At 37.4% G+C, this 20,451-nt stretch overlaps 2 protein-coding genes across 3 annotated transcripts in view; one reads left to right on the top strand and one right to left on the bottom strand.

Moving 5' to 3' along the window:
• The first annotated feature begins 135 nt into the window (after positions 1-135).
• CCNH (cyclin H) lies at positions 136-20,448 on the top strand. Of its 2 annotated transcripts, XM_058823237.1 has the most exons (10): positions 136-267; positions 349-471; positions 1,252-1,325; positions 1,556-1,766; positions 2,066-2,229; positions 3,925-3,995; positions 6,447-6,558; positions 7,083-7,143; positions 8,505-8,583; positions 20,431-20,448. In XM_058823237.1, the coding sequence occupies exons 1-9, from the start codon at positions 151-153 to the stop codon at positions 8,547-8,549; spliced, it is 978 nt and encodes a 325-aa protein (XP_058679220.1). In that variant the 5' UTR covers positions 136-150; the 3' UTR covers positions 8,550-8,583; positions 20,431-20,448. The 2 variants fall into 2 exon arrangements, with proteins under 2 accessions (XP_058679220.1, XP_058679219.1); XM_058823236.1 differs by lacking the exon at positions 20,431-20,448 and having other exon boundaries at positions 8,505-10,200.
• The window catches only part of RASA1 (RAS p21 protein activator 1), a 45,503-nt gene continuing 34,990 nt past the window's right edge, over positions 9,939-20,451 (bottom strand). Inside the window, exons 17-25 of the mRNA XM_058823235.1 lie at positions 20,130-20,289; positions 19,805-19,947; positions 18,961-19,076; positions 17,768-17,854; positions 15,360-15,427; positions 13,689-13,777; positions 12,807-12,884; positions 11,556-11,690; positions 9,939-10,898 (exon numbers count right to left, since the gene is read on the bottom strand). Of these exons, the coding sequence (XP_058679218.1) occupies positions 10,815-10,898; positions 11,556-11,690; positions 12,807-12,884; positions 13,689-13,777; positions 15,360-15,427; positions 17,768-17,854; positions 18,961-19,076; positions 19,805-19,947; positions 20,130-20,289 (960 nt within the window). The 3' untranslated portion in view covers positions 9,939-10,814. The remainder of the gene's footprint in view (positions 10,899-11,555; positions 11,691-12,806; positions 12,885-13,688; positions 13,778-15,359; positions 15,428-17,767; positions 17,855-18,960; positions 19,077-19,804; positions 19,948-20,129; positions 20,290-20,451) is intronic.

Raw genomic sequence — 20,451 nt, 5'->3', positions numbered from 1 at the left:
CACAGCTCTTCCTTAAAACGGAAAAGTTTGGAAAAGGAAACGGAACTACCCCTCTCCCAGGAGGGAGTGTCCTGGGCCCGCTCCGCCGCGCCTCACGCGCTAGGGCGGCTCCCGGCGTGCCGCGCGCGAATGCGGCCATGTTGCTGCGCAATGTTCCACAGCAGCACGCAGCGTCGGCACTGGACCTTCCATGGCGAGGGTGAACTGGCGCGGCGCCGCGCTGAGGGGAACCGCCGGGCCCGGGCCAGGGCAGCGGCCAGCGGGAAGGTGCGCGGGGACACAGGAGTTGCGGGCGGGGCGGCAGGGTGAGACTGCGGCGAACTCAGGTGCGGCTTTGCTTCTCCCAAGGTGCCGCCGGGCGACCCGCTGCTGCTGGAGCCGCACGAGGAGCTGGCGCTATGCAAGTACTACGAGAAGAGGCTGCTGGATTTCTGCGCCGCATTCAAGCCCGCGATGCCGCGGTCCGTTGTGGTAAGCGAGGCGAGGAGGAGCCGCCGCCTCGGCCCTCCTTATTCCATCGCCTGCTGCCTGCTTGGCTTATTCTTGAGGGCGCGGATATCTTTAAATCTCTTTATCTCTTTTCTCTTTTCTAGCACTACAGTATGTGGCCGCTTTTTGGGTTGTTTTGTTGGGTTTTTTTTTATTTCGTTTTCTGACACGTGTAGCCATTTCAGAATCTGATGTTTTTCAACGTGATCTTTTGCTTGTGGCTCTTAAACTTGTTTGGGTGACTGAAACAATCTCCTAGTCGCTAAAGGAGACGATCCGAAATTTGGGTTCGCCTTCAGATGTTTCTCCAGCATTTGTGCTTCTCTGACCACAAAATAAGCTGGATTGTATACTGGCAAAATATTATCCTACAAAGGAAAAGCAAAATTTACTGATGTAAAAAGTCAAATGGTTTGAATTGCTTGTAGCTTGCTGGATAATTTTTTTCAGCCTTTGATTTTTAAATTTCATTAAAACACCCACTTCTTTTCATAAAGATACTGTTGGCTTTTTAAGCATGTCTAAAAAACGAAAATTAGTTTGTATTACAGTTGTAATGTAAGGTTCTTGCAGGCAAAAGTAAAGAGTTTGAAATACTTAATGACATTTAATGGCTGTATGTGTCTTAGTGGCTCAGTGTATCCTGTATGCCTGTAGTATATATCCAAACTTTCGTGGTTTGTGGGTGCTTTTTTTATTTTTATGTATTTATATTATTTTTTTTAATCCATTTTTTTTCCCTCCCCATTTTTTTCAATTTAGGGAACAGCTTGCATGTATTTCAAACGTTTTTACCTCAATAATTCAGTGATGGAGCATCATCCTCGGATAATAATGTGAGTTATCAACACTTCTTGAGTTACTCTATCAAATGAAATATTAAAGGTATGATCTTTATATTTTTAAAGTCCTGAAAAAAAATCAAGAAAGAAAATCTGAGATCTTAAATAGGAGTAAAGACAAAATATGGTCAGTTTCACTGTATTTTTGCTGTAGTCAGAACAAATGGATGAATGGATGCTGCATATGTCAATTGTTTGCTTTTTTGGTTTTTTCCTTCCTCAAGGCTAACATGCACATTTTTGGCCTGCAAAGTAGATGAATTTAATGTATCCAGTGCACAGTTTGTTGGTAACCTTCGAGAAAGTCCTCTTGGACAGGAAAAAGCTCTTGAACAAATACTGGAATATGAGCTGCTACTTATTCAGCAACTGAACTTCCATCTCATCATCCACAATCCATACAGGCCATTTGAGGGATTTCTAATTGATATTAAGGTAATATTCTCTGATATGCTTATGCTCTGTGTAGTAAAGTAATACAAGTCTGTCATGCATTGTCTTGAAAAACTTTATTTCCTTTTGTGCCTGTGATTTAAAAGATCTAATTTCTATAGTGATAGATACCTGAAAGATAGTTGTTTTACTTGTGGTCTTTAAGTTATTTAGGATCTTTTTGGGATAAAGATATTGTCCGCTACTTTTCCACTTCATAAAATACTGTTGAATTGTGTGTTCTGAGCTTATGAACAGGAATGACAAACAGCTGCCTTTTTTTCTAAATCATTACTTTTTAGACTCGCTATCCAGTGCTGGAAAATCCTGAAGTTTTAAGGAAAACAGCTGATGACTTCCTTAACCGAGTGGCTCTGACAGATGCATACCTGCTCTTTACTCCCTCACAGATTGCTCTCACTGCGATATTATCTAGTGGCTCAAGAGCAGGAATTAATATGGAAAGGTAGTATTTTTTTTCTTATATGCGTGATTTAAACAATCTGTTTGCTTCTTGTGTAAAATTGTTCTGCTCTAGACATTCTTAACTACTAGAATTGTGTATTTACTGATTGCTAGCACTTGTCTGTTCTTTATGTTTTAGAATGGCAGTGGTACTGTTCATTTTCACAGATAGGTGATGAAAGCAGTCAGTTGCTGTCTGGTTTTTATATTCCTTTGGCAGAAGTTAAAAAAAAACTGATGACTTTGCCTTAATTAGAATAGCATAGGATTTTCAGACTCAGTTTGAGGGTTACACAGGGAAGAAAGTGGAAATATGGTAGAAACTGAGAGTCAACTGAAATTACACTGAACTGGCAGCTAATGGGCATGCTGTATCATGCTGTGTTTGGCTGCTGCAACTGTTCAGTTTCCTCGGATATGCACCAGGGGTAATGTGTTGCTTTAAATCAATCTTTTCTTTCCCTTTTGTGTCCTTGACACTGGTGTCTGCAGAGGTACCGTCAAACACTTTGATCCTTTTGCTGAAATGTGTAGTTTGGTTTAGTTTTCTTATAGTTTTCAGATGAGCTGAAGTAGTTGCTGTAATGAGATGTACCTGGCATGTTTTAATATCATGCCACTACCTGTGAGCATTTTGCATCTGGAGTGTAACACCTGTTCTAAATCCAAAATGTTCTTTTAAAATAAAATCTTCCATCTGTTCTAAATGTATCTCAAATCTCTCTAGTTCTAAAATAAGGAGTGTTGGGAGTATTCCTTCCAGGATTCACTGTCTTCTGAGAATTGTGTAAAAACATTCAGGTGCTTACTTTAACTTGAAAGTTGATCTCATTCTTAGATCTGTGTTCTGTACTGCTCATGCCAAAATTCAGAAAACTGTGCTTGCAAAAAGGACGAAAATAATTTGTAGATAATGTGTGATTCAAGGTGTCTGAACTTTGTTGGCACATTCAGGAAGAATTCAAGTCTTTGTTATCTGTTTTCACCATACAGTTGTTATAAGCTTGTCATTTACTGTTTGATGTGAGTTTTTGCTGCCAGACGTGAGAGAAGCTGATGGTCTGTGGTCAGGTGCAGCTCTAGAGGTGGTACAGAATACGTGGGAATTGGAATACCTGTTGCTCTTATGGGGGAAGGGATAGAACTCCTTGGTTGTTGTGGGTGTTGGTGAGGACAATTGCTCATGTCCATTTTATCCAGGCAGTCTGCATTAGTATTCTTACTAAACAGAAGTTTGATCTCATTGGAAAGAGGAAGGGACCCATAGGCTCATGCAAGACAGCATTTAGTAACAGCTTTCAGCTGCCAAAAGAAGCAGGCCTGTCTTGCATGCTCTGCTGTTGCTCAGTCTGAAAACCACTGTAGTAATTGCTTGTCCTGTGGGCATTTTGTACAATAGCATGATGTTGTCATAAAGTCATAAACTTAATTTGACTTAGCTCTCTGAGGCTTAGAAATACTTAATTTGGCAGTATTATTTCTTCATGACTGGTGGAATATTTTTGTTACCTTCTTAGTGACAGATTAGCTTTTTTATCACTTTATAGCACTTCAGTAAACAAAGCGTTCTTACTTATCTACTTATAAAGCTCTGGGAGATGTTAATTAAAAATAATACACTTTTTACTAACTTACAAATGATTGCCATAAATTATTATGACACTTTAAAAATTTATTCTTCAATGTCTCTTTGCAGCTATTTAGCAGAAAGTCTTATGCTGAAAGAGGACAGATCAACCTTATCCAGATTACTAGATGAAATGAAATGTAAGTAAACATTGGAAAATTATGTTAAAGAATATCTCAAAATGAGGAAAAAACCATCTTTTTCCAAATTACAAAAGCTTTAGATAGAAGGGTCTGCTTCAAATGGTTCTCTTCACCTTAAGGCATGCATAAGTAAGCTGCAGACAGTAGAATGAGCTACCCAGGATGTGGATAGAAGAGGAAAAATGACAAAATGAACAAATAAATTAAACAAATTAATATGAACAAAATAAAAAAATTAACAGGCAGAGGACCTGCCGGATGCTTTCAAACATAAGTGCTAGAGTCAGTTAAGTGCTAGCAACTGATTCGAAAGTGAGAAATTTATTTTGAGAACTAGATAATAGTATCTGTAGGACAGAATGAAATTGCTTTTTAAGTCACTGTATCTTAAACATTGCAGTTTCAGGCAAAGCCTGCATGTAATAACTACTACTACCAGATAAAGGACTAATGTGATGTGCCAGTATTTATACTGCACATCTGGTTTGCAGCTATAAGATGTTTCAGAAGATGCTCAGTTTCACTAGTGTGAGAAATATCTTTGTGTGTGTGCGTATATTGTACAAATATTAAGAATGCTACCATGGTAAAAGGAAGTGTAGTACACTGATTATTACCTTTTTGTATTTAAATGAAAAGGCTGTTATATGAAATTCCCAGTAGGTAATCAGTTACTGAATGCATTAAGCTAATGCATGCACTTCAAGTGGGAGTGGTGGCAGTGAAACTAGGCTGGCTGACATGAGCAGTGAATGCACCATACAAGTAACCAGGGTCTACAAATTCAATTTACCTTTAATTTATAAAATTTAAGATGTCCTTTACTTTCTGGTCTTCTAACAAATCAGGTCTTTAAACTTCCATTGCTGAGATGGAAGGGAATGCTGGGATCACTTACTCTTCAGTTTTTGTGGATGGTAGCTTTAGCCCAAAGGTAGCTCTTCCGTAAACATAAGATGATTGGAAGGAAATTTTTCAAACATTTGTAAATTACTTCTACAGAGTACTGGTGGTAGAGAAAAAAAAACTTGTAAATTTAATTTGCACTATTAGAAAGACTGGAACTGGTATTTTTTTAGGACAGCAGGTACAGTGTTGATTACAAAAAATACCTGTATATTTTGAAGCTTGTTAGCAGAATAATGTGAACTCTGCCTAAGGAAATCCAGTGTGGGTGATGCTGGATACTTGTTTCAGTGTAGTTACAATGAGGAAAGGAAGGATGACCTCTTGGCTCAAGCCTGGCTATGACATAAGCAATACTCAGCCACACTGGAGACTGGACAGGGTTGTGTGATTCACAAGTGTGGTGGGTTGACCCCAGCTTGATGCCATGTGACCACCAAAGTTGCCAAGTGACCACCAAAGACCCTATCACTGACCTCCCTAGCTGGGCAGGGGAGAGAAAAAAAATAGCAAGTTCATGATAAGAGCAGGGAGAGAGGTCACTTACAGTTACTATCATGGGCAAAACAGACACAACTGGGGGAAATTAATTAATCACCAATCAAATCAGAGTAGGGTAATGAGAAGTGAAAACCAAATCTTAAAAAGACCTTTTCCCCACCCCTCCCTTCTTCCTGGGTTCAATTTCACTCATGAATTCTCTTCCTCCAGTGCAGGGGGACTAGTCAGCGTATCATGTTTATCATGTTTCTGTTGCTCCTTCCTCCTCACATTCTTCCCCCACTGCAGTGTGGAGTCCCTCCCACAGAGACAGTTATCTACAAATTTTTACAACATGAGTCCTTCTCACATGCTACAGTTCTTCATTAACTGCACTAATGTGGGTACATTACACGGGATAGAGCCCTTCAGAAATAGGCTGCTTCAGTGCCATTCTCCCATGGGGTCACAAGTCTTGCCAGCAAACATTCTGTAGTGTAGGTTTCTCTTCCCTACATGGTATGGTACATAGCATGGTATTCCCAAGGGGTCACAGCCTCCTTCAGGCACATCTACCTGCTCCAAAGTCGCCTCCTGTACAGGCTGTAGGTGCAGCTGCATACTCCACACTCCTGCTGACCTCCATGCAGGGAAACAGCTGCTTCACCATGGTCTGCACCATCGGTTTCTGTGCCTGGAGCACTTCCTTCCTCATGTTTCTCCCTGACCCTGGTAGATGTAGGGTGTAGATGTTCTCATATATTCTCATTCCTCTTTCCAGCACCCATTAGTGTTGCATCAGTTTTTGGATTTTGCCCTTAACATGTGTTATCACAGATGTACATCCACTATCACTTAATAGGCTTGGCCTTGGCCAGTGCTGGATACATCTTGGAACCATCTAGCATTGCCTCTGTTGTGCATGGGGGGAGCCTCTACCAGCGTCTCATAGAAGCCACTCCTATAGGCCCCCCACTACCAACATCTTGCCATGCAGACCCAACACAACAAGGCAGAGCAGAAATTATCTGTGTGCTTACAGCTGTGTTGTTGCCATTTTAGGCATGAAAAATCTCATTAAAAAATATGAACTGCCGAGGCCTGAAGAGGTTGCTGCTCTAAAAAAGAAGTTAGAGAAGTGTCACAGCTTGGACCTCTCATTTAATACAAACCCGTAAGTATATCTTGGATGTGTTAAACTTTGGCCTTTTTTATTGGCATATGAACATTAATATTTTCTTACCTGAGTGATGGAAAATGAAAACCCTTAAATGTGCACACAGTGTTTGCCTGCTTGCTGTATCTACTGGAAGCTGAGGTCAAAGACTCAAAGTAGTGTTTTCACTAATACATGAACAGGTTCTTATGTGCAGATCTGCATGGCAAGCTGATTATTTTGTAAAACAAAACTGGAATACTGGGTGGCTTCTAAGGTGTGACCACTTGATGTTGTATGTGATGAGAACTAAGGGCTTTAAAATCAAGTGATTAAAACAAGAATGCTGTAAAGGCTTAATGTTTTCTTAAGAATTATGTGGATGGAAAGGACTACACCCTGAACTTCCAGCAAAATGCATGCTGAGGCATTGGTATTCATTTGTTATGAAACAGGTATGTCCATATTGTAATCCTGGTGTCAAATGATGACAGTCTTAACTTATAAAAATACCTAAGCATTTCACTTTTCTTCTGGGTTAGGAAGAAGAGGAAAGGTTATGAAGATGATGAATATGTCACAAAGAAAAGTAAAATGGCTGAGGTTAGTAAACTTATTGTACAAGTTTTTCCTGGTTTTTTTCACCCTTAATTCCAAGACAAAAGTGACACAGCTACTGAGATAAATTTATGCATCTGTATTACAATTTTATTTGTTGTGCAGACTGAACCTTTTTCAACTTTTCTTCCAGAGCTTTTGTTTGGACAATGGTTAGGAGAGAGTCCATGCTGGCAGTGGAGTAGAACCCTTTTTAATTGGACTCATTTTGATACTAAAGATGCTGGATACTGATAGTGTAAGACACACTAAGGATGGAATTTCGAAAAACTTGCTAACATCTAAAGAGGGTCACCTACCAAATTGTGAAGATAAAAGACAAGATTTGTGTCTTGCTATTAGAGATTATCATAGTAGGTTGATGCTATAGTGTAAAATTAGACTCTAAAACATTATTAAAGACAAGATTATAATAAAATTGGCATTGAAGGTATATGCTAACAAGATGCGGGACCTTGAACTTATTTTATAATTTTATCGCTGCAAAAATTCTTAGTAAGTTTTCATTCCAAATGCCAGTCTTGAAAAGTATACTAAAACTGGCAACTCCATAAAACAGGCACTTGGAAAACTGTTCACTTTATGACAGAATGACTTAGAACTAATAGCTCTGTATGAGCTTTGGAGGTTTCACTTGTTTCCTGCCCCAGTTTAATTTGTATTAGTTACTCTGCTATGGTCTGAGGCAATTTTGATTTTGGATCTTCTTTTTAATTTATATCTGTAATTGTTTCCTAAAGGAGTATCCTGATAGGATATTCACATAGCCTACAGCACTTTGTGATCAACTTTTTTACAGTTCCAAAGGTCCTGAAACTCATGGTTTTTCATTAGTGATGTATCTGAACTGGGTTTCTACTTGTGTATATTTTGCTGAGTAATAGCCACATGAAAGAGCAGATCTCCGCTGGCCAGGACATTAAGGAGAAAGTGTGCTTAACTTTTTTAAAACTTACAGTGTGTGCAGACTGCTCATATCTTAACAATGGCTTCATTAATCCTGTAGTTAGCTGATATTAGACTGTAATCTACAAAGCCGTAAAAAGCAGAGGACATCAGCAGAAGGTGCAATATTTTGGAAATCTCTACATAGTTATCCAACATGAAGCTCATGCTTCTTTATCTCAGGTGTTGAAAAGAGTGTCTAACATGACTCTGTGTCCATGACTCTAAGCATAGGTATGGATAGCTAGTTTTAAGGTTAAAGGCCTGAACTGCCCCAAGTTAAAATATTTTTTAGTCTTCTGTTCATGGAATTTCTCAGTAAGGTCTTAAATCCAGCCCATAAGCACCACACCACCACACACAAATGTTGCTCAAGGTGCTGTGTTTTTTCCTTCTATTAGGAAGAGTGGATTGATGATGATCTTGCGGATTCAGCATTGCTTTGAAGGAAGATGGACTCCTACCACGCTCTGGTGTCAGGTGTGACTGCCTGCCACAGGTTCCTTATTATGTGTCATAAGATCTTTGTGCTGTTAGTTCTTACCTTTTAATTTTAGTAAAGCCTTTTCATTTCCTAAAAGAAAAAGTTGTGGTTCAATTAAACCATTACATTATTATCCATTACAGGTCCAACACTAGTAAGATTAGCTTCAAGAAATATGGCCCTTGTTTTTGATTCAGAAACAGTTTGATGTGGCTGCAGTGTAGTGTTATGAGCATCAGGTGATTTATTTCCTTTTCATATACCCAGTTAGAGTTCTACAATACAAACACGTACATGCAGCTTTGGGTGTTTCCCAGTTTGATTGTCTTTGCTGCATTTTGTGTGTAACAGGTAAATTAGGTAGGCAGCTCTGTCTTCCAGTTTGTATTTTTACCATGTTATATTGCCTGTACCAAAGCAACCAAATCTACAAAAGAATCCCTGTTAATACACTCTGTTAAAGTTTTAAGTAGGACACACTGAAAGGTAAATTACTTACTTGTCTGAGATGCAGTTTAACATAGACTTGACATGGTTATGGAACAATCTAAGAAAAAGACTTCTCTAGTAACAAGGTGTTGCAAACACATGTATTTTCACTATGGAAGAACATCACATGTGTCTGCCCAGTGCCATACATATGATATCTGGGAGCTGTCACCTTCAAGCAGCTGTTCCAGCTGGAGACCAGGGCAACACAGCAAGAGCCACTTTAGTATTCCAGCAAAGGTGCAAAAGCAAAGTCTCTGATTTTATGTGACAGTGATTTGGCAGTTCTGATAGACAGGAAAAACATGCTAGGTGTTGTAAAGATTTGCAACAGTGTTTGTATGTTAAAATTATTTATGTGGTTATCTCATTGGTCTTGTCAGTGAATCTTTTTATTCCCTATTATTATATCACTGCCTAGAACATAACACACAGTGATGATGAAATACCCTTTAAATCAAAAGCACATTTTACTTCTTAATTTTTTTTTAACAGTTTATGGCACTGTGGTGGGCAGGAACACTGGACAAGGTTGCTCCAAGCCTCGTCCAATGTCACCTTCAACACTTCTGTGGACTGGGGCATCCCTGGCTTCTCTGGCACTCTGCCAGTGCCTCAGCCCACTCACAGGAAAGAATTTCTTTTTATTAAATCTCAACCTATGCAGGGAGTTTTAACATATATTTTCTCACCCAAAAATGTACAGATTAAGGCATTAGGACAGGGTAATGCTGTCTGAGGACTCATGCTCAAAAAGTGACACATTGTAAACACTGCAAAGTATACCACCAGTGCTGACACTAAAAAATTTCCACAGTAGCCATGAAGCCAGTTTTCATAGAGTTAGAAACAGGCAGCTTGATTTATTTTAAAAACTTACTTTTCACTTATAAAAATATTTATGCTAGACTTACAGTACAAAAAAGACCAAACGATACCTATTTTATAAAATGGTTTAATGAATGCATGCATGTCTGATATAATGATCAATAAATTTACTGAATTCAAATTATTTACTGTCGTAAACATTTTACAAAAGCATTGTGATTTATCTGGATATACAGTTCTTGATGGTAAAACTATTCAGATGAATCAGTGGCACATCAAAAAAATAAAGCTGACAAGACCCATTCTGCATATTCTCTTTCAACATCATTCCAGCAAGAGAAACAGTATGGTATAAAACATGTACAGTAAAGGTGGTTCCTACCATAACATCAAATTCTGGAAACTGTAAATACAACTTAAAAGTGGTTGAAACAGTCAGAAGTCATAATTATTGTAACCAGTCAGAAATTACAGTAAGAAATGTTATCCAGTTAGTTATAGGTGGTTGTCAGAACAACATCTTTCTTCTCATGTCAGTTGATAATTCTTTTCCAATCAGACGGCAGAAACTTTGGCAATCAGAGGATGCTGAAAATTTCAAAGTCCTAGACACAGTCACAGCATTTTCTCTGCGGAAGGTTAACTGTACACCAAGGCTCAGAGGTTGTGAAATTTCATTGTTTCCAAGTGGAAAAAAAAAAAGTGCAAATGTCCTGCACAGATAGCTTAAAAAAAAGCTGCTGGTACAATCATTCACCAACAGGATCTTTGTTTTCTTTTTGCATAGTTCACACATCACTGGGAATGTGACAGGGTGTGCTGTTTTTGGCAAGAGCAAGAAGGAAGTGACACTGGAGAGAGTTGCCATGTTGGGCGTGCTGGATCCATGCAGAATTCAGGTCAAGAGCTGCTACCTGATGTTGTTAGACACCGAATACTGATTTTGTTTTTGTTGTAGCAGTTCAGTAATGGCCAAAAGCTTCTTAAGAACATGCTGTAAAAAAGAGTGAGTCAGTAAAACTACATGTTAGCTACTGAAGACAGAAAAGGCCTGCCTGAGCAGCATTTTCAGCATCAGTCTATCAGACCTGCGACTTGAAGTTTAAATATATTACTAAAAAGAGAAAATTCCCTAGCCAATAAGGGTAGTCTTTAAATGATGTTGGGGACTTTGCCTATCCTCCCATGGATGTTCTTGCTTCTTTGTAGTTAACAGGAAGGCAGAGGAAGTGTACAGCTAATACAATACACTATTAAAATCTGCCAGCAGTTTTCCAAGCATACAAGTGTACTGGCAAACTAGTAAGCAGAAATGAGGTATTAATAGAAAGCTAAAGAAAGTGAATTTGGTTCTCAACTGAAAAAAAAAATCCAGATCTGAAAACTTAAGACCGAGAGAGTCTGTCAGGAGACAGTAATTTTGTGGATTTAAGACTTCCTCCAGAAACTTAAATAAAATAAAACACCCAAAGCTAGTTGGTTTTGTTGCATGGAAGAACAAAACTATGGATTAAGTATTTCCTTCACAGCTAATAACCCCATGGTGAAATATAACATCATACTGCTAACAGAAATACCACAAAAGAATCCGTCAGTATGGAGGAGTAATTCAGGACTCAGCACCCACGACCTACGATTTCTGTTAACTCACCTGCATCACCCCTCGTTCATTGCTGAGTGTCCGTAGCTCATCTGAGTGTGCCACACAGATCTCATGCAAAGCTGCCAGGTCACGGGAGAGGTCAGTTCGGGAGTGCTCTGCAGTGTCTGGAAGCTCAGGAACATTCTTCAACAAAGTAGAAGACAGCAGATTTAGGGTGCCAAGTCCAACTTTGGTCTTTCCAGATAAACCTCCAGTCCACCCTTCTATTATTTATTATCTGTTTATTTTCTTCTCTTCACAGGCATGTGTTTTGTGAGGATACTGCAATTTGTAGTGCTAGGAGAATTCTTACTACAAGATCTGGTGTTGCTCTACCTTTGAGCTCACCAGAAACCTACAGCATTTTGATACTCAAACCCTCTAAATGAAGGGAAAATCCATCCATTTAGGGCTTTTTAAAATCTAAATGAGAGAAAAGCAAGAAAATTCAGCAAAATCTGCTGTTATCTGTCAAGTAATTCATTAAACTGATGATAAACCAATAATGCTGCAATTAAAACAGCCGAATAATCCAACAGGTATTTTCAAACCAACAGTTATCAGAGACCTCATGTAAAATCTGTCATTTAAAAAAACTGATGTATCATAATATGCAGAAGTTGTGATTTAATCACAAAAGGATGACATCTGAAACCTACCCACATGCCACCCTTTTTTTTTAAGTGTTCTGAGATATCTTCTAGGACACTTCTTAAAATTATTAATTCAGGATGCTTAGCATATTTTTTTCATCTCACTTTTTAAAATTAATTACCACATTTAAAATACTTACATATAAAACATGACCTAACTCCTGTTACAGCAGTCACATGCACAAAATAGTCACATTTCATAAGAACAGAGTGACAGCATTTCACTTTCAAACTACAATATGTAGAATGCATGGAGTGAAGCTTTTGCCAGTTCTAACTGAAATTCAACCTATTTTTTAAAGAAAAATTACTTTCAGTCTCTGATTAAAACCATGTTATATATAAAAATTTCTGGTTTAAAAACCAGAAATTTCAGCTTCTCACATTTACAGAGGCACTAAATTAATAAAATCTTGCGTAGATAATTGATGGTTTTAATTCCATATGACAGACCAGCAATTTTAAAATAAATATTAAAAAAACAGATAAAAGCATTCAAAACTATGTGGCAGCTGATGCATTACTGAGCTAGTTAATAAGAGGTGTAAAAAATTTTAATTTACAATTCTGCTATGTAACTTCAGCAAATATTTTTTTAACCACTTACCCCAAGCTCATCCAAGAACATGATCATGCGATGTTTGTTGCTCTTGATGAATGGATTTACCCCTTCCATATATGGCTCCTAATAATTTTTAAAAGTATTCATTAACAAATCATTGCTAAGATAATTGTCACATCTGAGACGAACACAGTGCAGTCAGGCAAATGACACTGCAAAACGAATATGTAAATAAAAATAATAATATCTTTTTTCTAGTGTATTTCTAATGTCTAGTGTGCTGGCAGTCAAAAGACTACAGAATTTGGTTTTCTTGTATTCAGAAGATAGACAACCTGTGATTCAGAATTCTTCTTATACATGCATACAGACAGAAATTTGTATCAAGGTGATTGTCTCTAAATACCTGCTTGCAGTGAATAGATGCTCTGTGTTCAGAGGCATCATCAGGAACAAGTGCTTTCTTTCATGTTTTGTCATTAACTCTTACATTCCAAGTTCTGTGTGTCAGAGAAGCAGCCTTCTCACACCAGCCTGAAGTCATGTTAATTATGCTTAAATCAACAGATGTACTTTTAGCAATGTTTCAGCCTGGAAATTGAGACCAGTCACTGCTGGCATTCTCTTAGTGTCTTAATAGAAACTTCATTGAAAGCTTGGGCTTATTAGTGCAATAAATACACTTGACTTACAGTTTTCATTATGTCTAGCAGTATGATAGTATAAACAGGACAGCTTTGAAGTGCTCTACCACAGAAAACACCAATCTAACAAGTGATAAATGCACGGTCAAAGTAGAGGAAGTCATAGGTTCTGCATGAAAAAATAGCAACAGATTTTTTGCATGCGTTGAACAGGAACATATGAAAGGTATACTGGAAGCACAGTTCTCTGCAGGATGTTCTCTGTATGTAAAATTATATTCACCTTTGCTCCAAATTCAACCAGATTTGCTAAATTCTGCACAGACTTGGCGACCAGTGTCAGTGTTCTTGCAGCAGTGGGGGAAGGAGAATCTGTCAGGAATGCACAGTAGATAATCACTGGCCATTCGATTTAAAATTAACAGCAGTAACATGCAAATAAATTCTTTTCCCATTCATATTTTTATTGATTTTTAAAATATAAAACAACTGCATCTGAAAGATATCACTTGGTAAAGTAAAATACATTGCTTTTGTAATGTCTAAAAGCCATGTTAATCTGATAATCTTATTTTCTGTAACAGTAGCACAGACCAAGAAGGCAAAATAAATGTTACTAATAGTTAGGTGAAATGAAAACCATTTGCTCAAAACTTGAGTTTTGCTGAAACTTGTTAAAATATTTACCTTTGAAATTTAAAAAAAAAAGTTTACATTTTTCTTATCTGCTTAAACCCACATCCCACATAAGTGGGCACTGACAAGTTACTGACAGCAGGAAAACAAAGTCAATGTTACATGTGATCATAGCCTGTATTTCTATGAAACTCTAGTCTGTAATGACTGTGACTATAAACACTTCACATTAAACACTGAAGTCAGAATTTTTCCAACAAGTGATGTTACCAAGGAAATTACTTTTCTCTCCAATTAAGGTAAATGGCCTGGTTGAAAACATTCCACTGACAGGGTTTTAGGATTATATGGTCTGTAAGTTTCCCTTAACAGTAGTCGAGAATACTAGCTGGAGGTAACTCAGCACGATTGTAATGGACAAGCTCAAAAGGCATTACTCAAAAATTTTAAGTAGTTCTTTACACTTGCAGTCACATGGCAACCCAAGTTAGGAGGGTACCTAACTTGCAAACCACACAAAGATAATAGAATGCCGAAGAAATATCACTTGTTCCAGGCCATATTTCTCAAATGCTTTCTCCAAAGCGTATACAGGAATGATTGCTCTGTGAGAGAAAGGAACTTTGTCTGACACAATCCTTCTTATTTAATAGTTTAAAGACTGATGATAAGAAAACAAGCCACATTGTCTTAAAAACTGTCTTTGAATAACAAAAAAAGCTCTTCTGAACCGGATTTTTTTATTTTCTCCTAGATTTCCTATTTTTCAGCCTTTTTGAAGGCCATCCCTTTCTCATCTTAAAGATTCTATATCTAAGATCTACTGTATTTAATGGCTGGAAGCCATCTAAGCAGGACATTCAAATTATTCAAGAAAAATTTTCTAGGTGCACCAATGTATTCCGAGCTCTGTAGACACAAACCAACTTTATAAATCTTGTACATTTCAGAAATACCACTGCATTCAGCTATTAACTCTGGCACTGCACTGTATTCAAAGTGATGTCTGAAGTTCCCATAGTTACATTTTTCACAGTGCTAAAATACATTAAACATTGCTAGACTTGACTCAAAATTTTATTATTAAATATCACAGTAGATGTCTTTTTTTTACTTTAAATTATACTGCGGGTATCTGCAATCAAGCCTTTGAGGGTGAAAAGCCTATACCCTAAGAAGAAGTTAGCCAAATGATGTGGATAACTTGACTTGAAACACAGCATTCAAAAAAACTTCCTATTTTGCTACATCAGATGCTACAGTGATTTCATGTCTCCTGCAGCATAAAGTATAGATTTGATCTGAAGCACATAGTCACCTGAGATGATATTAAACATCCTTGGATTCAGGATAGCAGGACAAATCAGTCGAAGAAAAACAAAGCCACTGAAATGAAATAAAATTGTGTTTTGTTCAAAACCATTAGAAAATACAAGTAAAATTCTGTAGTCTTTCAGTAATAAAGACAATGTGGCATCTTGTTGAGACAATCACCAAGAAACTAGCCTGTGCTATGTAAAAATATAAATCAAGATCATCATGCTACGATTCTAGGAACTGCAATGAAATCTCAAAGAGAGGCACACTGATTTCCCAGTAAAGGTGAATGAACTGTTTAATCATGCAGGAGGAAATTAATTGCCAAGTAATTATGAAGCTAATCCCTGACCATGCTTGTCTCAAAAAGGACCCACCCTTGGTCTCTGACCTCCCAAAAACGTCTCCACTGTCTGCTACTGCCCCAGGCCACTGTAAGCTGGAGAACAGGAGTGGATGAGCAAAAAGATCTCTCTTGTCAGAACACACCTTTAGGTCAGCTTCAGCTGATCCATTATCCTGACGATCTACACTTCAATAGCAAAATGAGGGATCTGCTGCTTGCCACTACGAAAGAATTGCTGCCATTTTAAAAGCTGGAAAAAGAATGCTCTGTTCTAACTGCAGAACTAGGAATTCTTACAGCAGGAACCCAGAATAGGTTTCAGCAGCATGAGGAAAATCTATTTTCCTGTTAATACCAGAAGTAAAAATCACCACTCACATTAACCTCAACTCCAGCTAATTGTTGTATAATGAAGTGACATACAGACCAATTAAGTCAATCTAAAATATCTGTAATTTTATCCTTGGACACCACCAGCAGGCTGGATTTCACCACAGCAATACCAGAGCCTGACTTGTAATGAAAGGAGGAAGAGAACTTTGCCTGTTGTTAAGTACACAGTTAGTCCACGTTTCTTTAAAGAGACAAATATAGTGATGTTGATGCACCTTCCGTAAGTCCAAGATACCTAGTATGTTCCGCCATACATCTGTCTTTAAGAAATACCAGTTATGGGCTGGTAAGAAAACAGTTCTCGGCAAGAGGTTAAGCTAAAATAATTTTTGTGGTGAGAATTTAAAGCCGCAAGTCAGTAATTAATTTTGAAGTCTTGGCACATACACCAGTCACTCTTTTAAAAAGTGCCCAAAATTGAAGGCCAACAAGGTACACATCTAGCAGAGACCCTGCTGATAGGGAAGATCTGATATTCCTTACCTTTGTCAACCTGCCTAAATTAGGAATGAGCAAATATCTATAATGGAGTTTTAAACCAGACAGAAATGGTAGCACATTATGACTGATACAATAGAGAAGAGATACCCAGATATCAAAAACTGTCCATCTGGCTCTGAATATTGAATCATTCTTAAACCAAAAATAGCACAATGGAAGGTAATAAACATCACTGAAGGCGGTGAAACTGCACTCCAAAGAAAAATCTCTAGTATCCACTTGTGAAAATGGAACACCACAAAAGCAAGTGACAAAATATTTTAGCATCCAGTGGAGACTACTGGGAAAACAAAGTGAGCTGCGTGTTCACTAAGGAAAGCCACATGGTCCTCTCTGGAGCTGGGGAGGAACAGCCAGAGATTGGACCTGGGGAGGAACAACCAGAGAAAGGGAATTCACTACTGACCTTTACAGCCCTCCAGCAGCTTAGCCCTTCAGAGTAAAAGAAGCTCTCAAGTAGGAGCAGTCTCCATTTAAAGGCAATGCCACTTCACAGAATGAAACACATAAGGCTTCTGGTGTCAAAACGATAAATACAAGACGAAGACAAATACTCTGAAAGATCCCTCCATGGGAGATTAACCTCAACTAACCATACAACTGCTTGACACCAGGAAAAGAAAAGCTGAGGCTCCTATACCCTTAAAAGCCCTGCCACGTTTAGAAAAAAGTGTCAAGACCACAGCTTTGTCAAAGGTTTTTGTTTGACCTGCCCTGGCAATGAACAGTTAGAGTTAGTTTTGTATTCTGCTGGTTTAATAATGTAGACTGGAGTTTTGGTGGCTGGTGTGAGTTCAGAAGAGCCAGGTTCTGTAACCTCCAGCAGCATTTTCAGAGGAGCTCCAGAATATTTCAATATTTCAATATTTCAATGATTGGGCCTGTAGTACTGTAAATTCAAACTGAAAACCATTAAGTAAAGCTATACTGACCTCTATACTATATCATTTTATTTTGGCAAGGCTCTAAGAACAAGACCAAGAATCCAGCAAGCTCAACCTTTAACTGGGACATTGTGCTTCGTTATCATAAATATCTTAAGCACTGCAGTAATCTGTGTAAGTTCATACAGTTTTGTCACTGAAAGAAACATAGATAAGCATACTGAAGTACGTCTCCAACAAGGCTTCAAAGAAAAATTTCCAGAATAAGGTTGACAAGTAACTTACCTAACAACCCTGGTTCTCATGGTAGTGTTAGCTGGCCATTTGTTTTGAACAGACTTCTGCAGGCACCCATAAATATACCTCAATGTCCTGCAGAAATAGTAGCCAATTACTCCTTCCATTAAACTTACAGAATCAAAAAAGCAGGTCGGAAAGGACTTAGACCAACCTTCTACTTGATGCAGAACTATTATCAACTTTATATTAATAACTTAGACAAATCTTTAAATTATAAATTACCTCTTAGTTAAAGTTAACAAATTTATAAGAATTGTATTTTAAAAGTTGTTTTCAAAAGGAAAAACTATTCTGTGATGATTCAGATGTGAATTAAATGTTTTGTAACTGTTTGCTTAAGTAGTATTCCCTTTTTGAAAAAAGACCGCTTTGATGGTTGAATTTTCTTTTTGTTTCTCTCTTAACTAAACAAAAGCTTTTCTTTCCATACATGACATACAGTGAAAAAAGAAAGTTAAGCACCACAGCAATAGTTCTCTCCCATGAAAACAAAAAAAAAGGACATTTGTGGTGTATTTCAGAAAATGCTGATCACTGCATCATATACTTAAAACGCCTGCAATTTTCAATGTTAACCTTGCCAGCACTAACACAAAAGAAAATTCCGTGCTACTGCAATGACTCAAAACTGAGGGTTTCATATACTTTAAAAGCTAATGACACTATGAAAGGAAACTCTGTATTATCCACTTTATATTAGAGGATTCAAATCTGAGGTGTGAAAATAAGTTAGTTTATCAATTAAAAGAAGCAGGGGAGAAATAGCCTCTGCATTTCCCTAGCAGACAAAAAGAGGCATAGAATGGTATCATTAATATGCTGTTAATAATTCCATCTCTGTCTCAGAGGAGGAAGACTAACAAATAGACATCACTGTCTGCTAACTACGACCGTCTTCTACTTTTCTGTAAAAATAAGAAATTAACTATTTTATTACTATTTTGTCCCTGATCTCAAGTCTTGTAGTTTCTCCTTTAAAAGAAAACCAAATGTGCCAGCCAGAGGCTTTTGTAAAACACTATTAATTGCCAGAAGTGTTACTTTCCCCCATCAATTTTTCTCTGTTTCTATACAGCAACATTAGGATAAATCAGTAAGAACATAATTTTAATGTACAATGTTATTCATGGAAACACAAGTTTTCAAATATAAATCTGAACAGAAAAGTGCAAACTTACGGGGGCAGTATCTCTGCAGCCATGAATATCTTCTCTACCAATTCTGAAAGTATACTGAGCAGATGTGCCAAATTAGTGTTTACATCTTCATTTTTTTCTAACTTCGAGGGATTTAACTAAAACAGAAAAAGAATATGTTTATTCTTGTATCTAGAACTACATATATTTTTTTTTTCTGAATATTACACACTGAGTAGCGTTTCAAAGCAAATGATATATTGTGCAGTCGTACAAGTCTCTTACAGAAATCAATAATGTTTCAATAAGTTGTCAGGGAATGTGAAGCAACAGTTTTAAGTTCTAATATATATATGTGGCTTTTATCAGCTTGGATATTCGCCATTTTTTCATCTTTTTGTCTCTCTCAATGCAAATTTCTGATGACTCCTATCTTTTCCACACTGAAGTTAAAGTGAAACACAGGAGTTAGGAGGGTAATTTTTAAAAGAGTTTCAGGATCAGTAACAAGCATTTAATATGGAATTTTACAATTAAAACAGACGTTCAGATCCCGATTTCTACAATATCTTGAGTGCAACAAGAGTTACCTAGATTAGGACATTCAGTAACAGCTGCAGAATCCCTGCTAAATGATTAAAAGAAATTTTGATTATAAAACTTAGTAAGTTTTACTATGAATAATGTTTGAAGCCAAAATCCAGGAAAATGTATAAAAACATCTCTTAATTAATTCAGTTTCTGTATTTCTGATGTAAAAATGTCTAGTTCTAAAAAAAGTATTAAATGTCTCTCCAACTAATATTTAATGTAAACACAATAGTTAATAACCAGTGGATTATTGCGTCAACAAACCAAAATGTTTAAAAACAGTTTAAGGTATCACCTCACAGGACTGCTTGCTCTCCATGATCTTTAATATGGAGTCTTTCAGCGCATGATGAACGAAACTTGTTGCTGTGGCTTTCATATACTGTTCCATAAGTGTGCTTGCTAAAGTGGTGGCACGGAACAAGGTAGTAGCTTCATCTGAAAAAAGAAATTGGAAAGAGAAAAACTGAAAAAAGGAGACACGAAAAAGAGAGGAAGAACATGATTACTCTTTGACATAAGCTGCAACTAAAGGAGGAGAAAAAAAAGATAGCACCCAAACCCTTTCCTCCCCACCTGTCCAGAATTCCAGTAAATTTTTGTGGGATTTAGTGCAGTACCTTCCATGCTTATCTCTCTGTCATTTAGTGTTCGTAACAACAAGGACTCAAGCTTTTCATGAAGAAAAATCTTCAGTAAAATGCCAGCCAACAGTGTTCTATCCTGTCCACAAACATGTGATAAGGCATAGACTACATGAAGTTCTTTCTGGAGTATAAGCTGAAAGAAAAACAAATTTAAAATATTTAGAAATTTCTCCTTAGATGTAACAGTTTTGGAAAAATACTACATATCTATATATATATATATATATATATATATATACATAGCTGTCACTTAAAAATATTATTTGATTTACAGTGACCGGTGTTACTGAGATCC

The sequence above is a fragment of the Ammospiza caudacuta genome, chromosome Z, assembly GCF_027887145.1.
Source record: "Ammospiza caudacuta isolate bAmmCau1 chromosome Z, bAmmCau1.pri, whole genome shotgun sequence".
Lineage (NCBI taxonomy): Eukaryota > Metazoa > Chordata > Aves > Passeriformes > Passerellidae > Ammospiza > Ammospiza caudacuta.
This window is presented reverse-complemented; position numbering and strand designations above follow the sequence as displayed.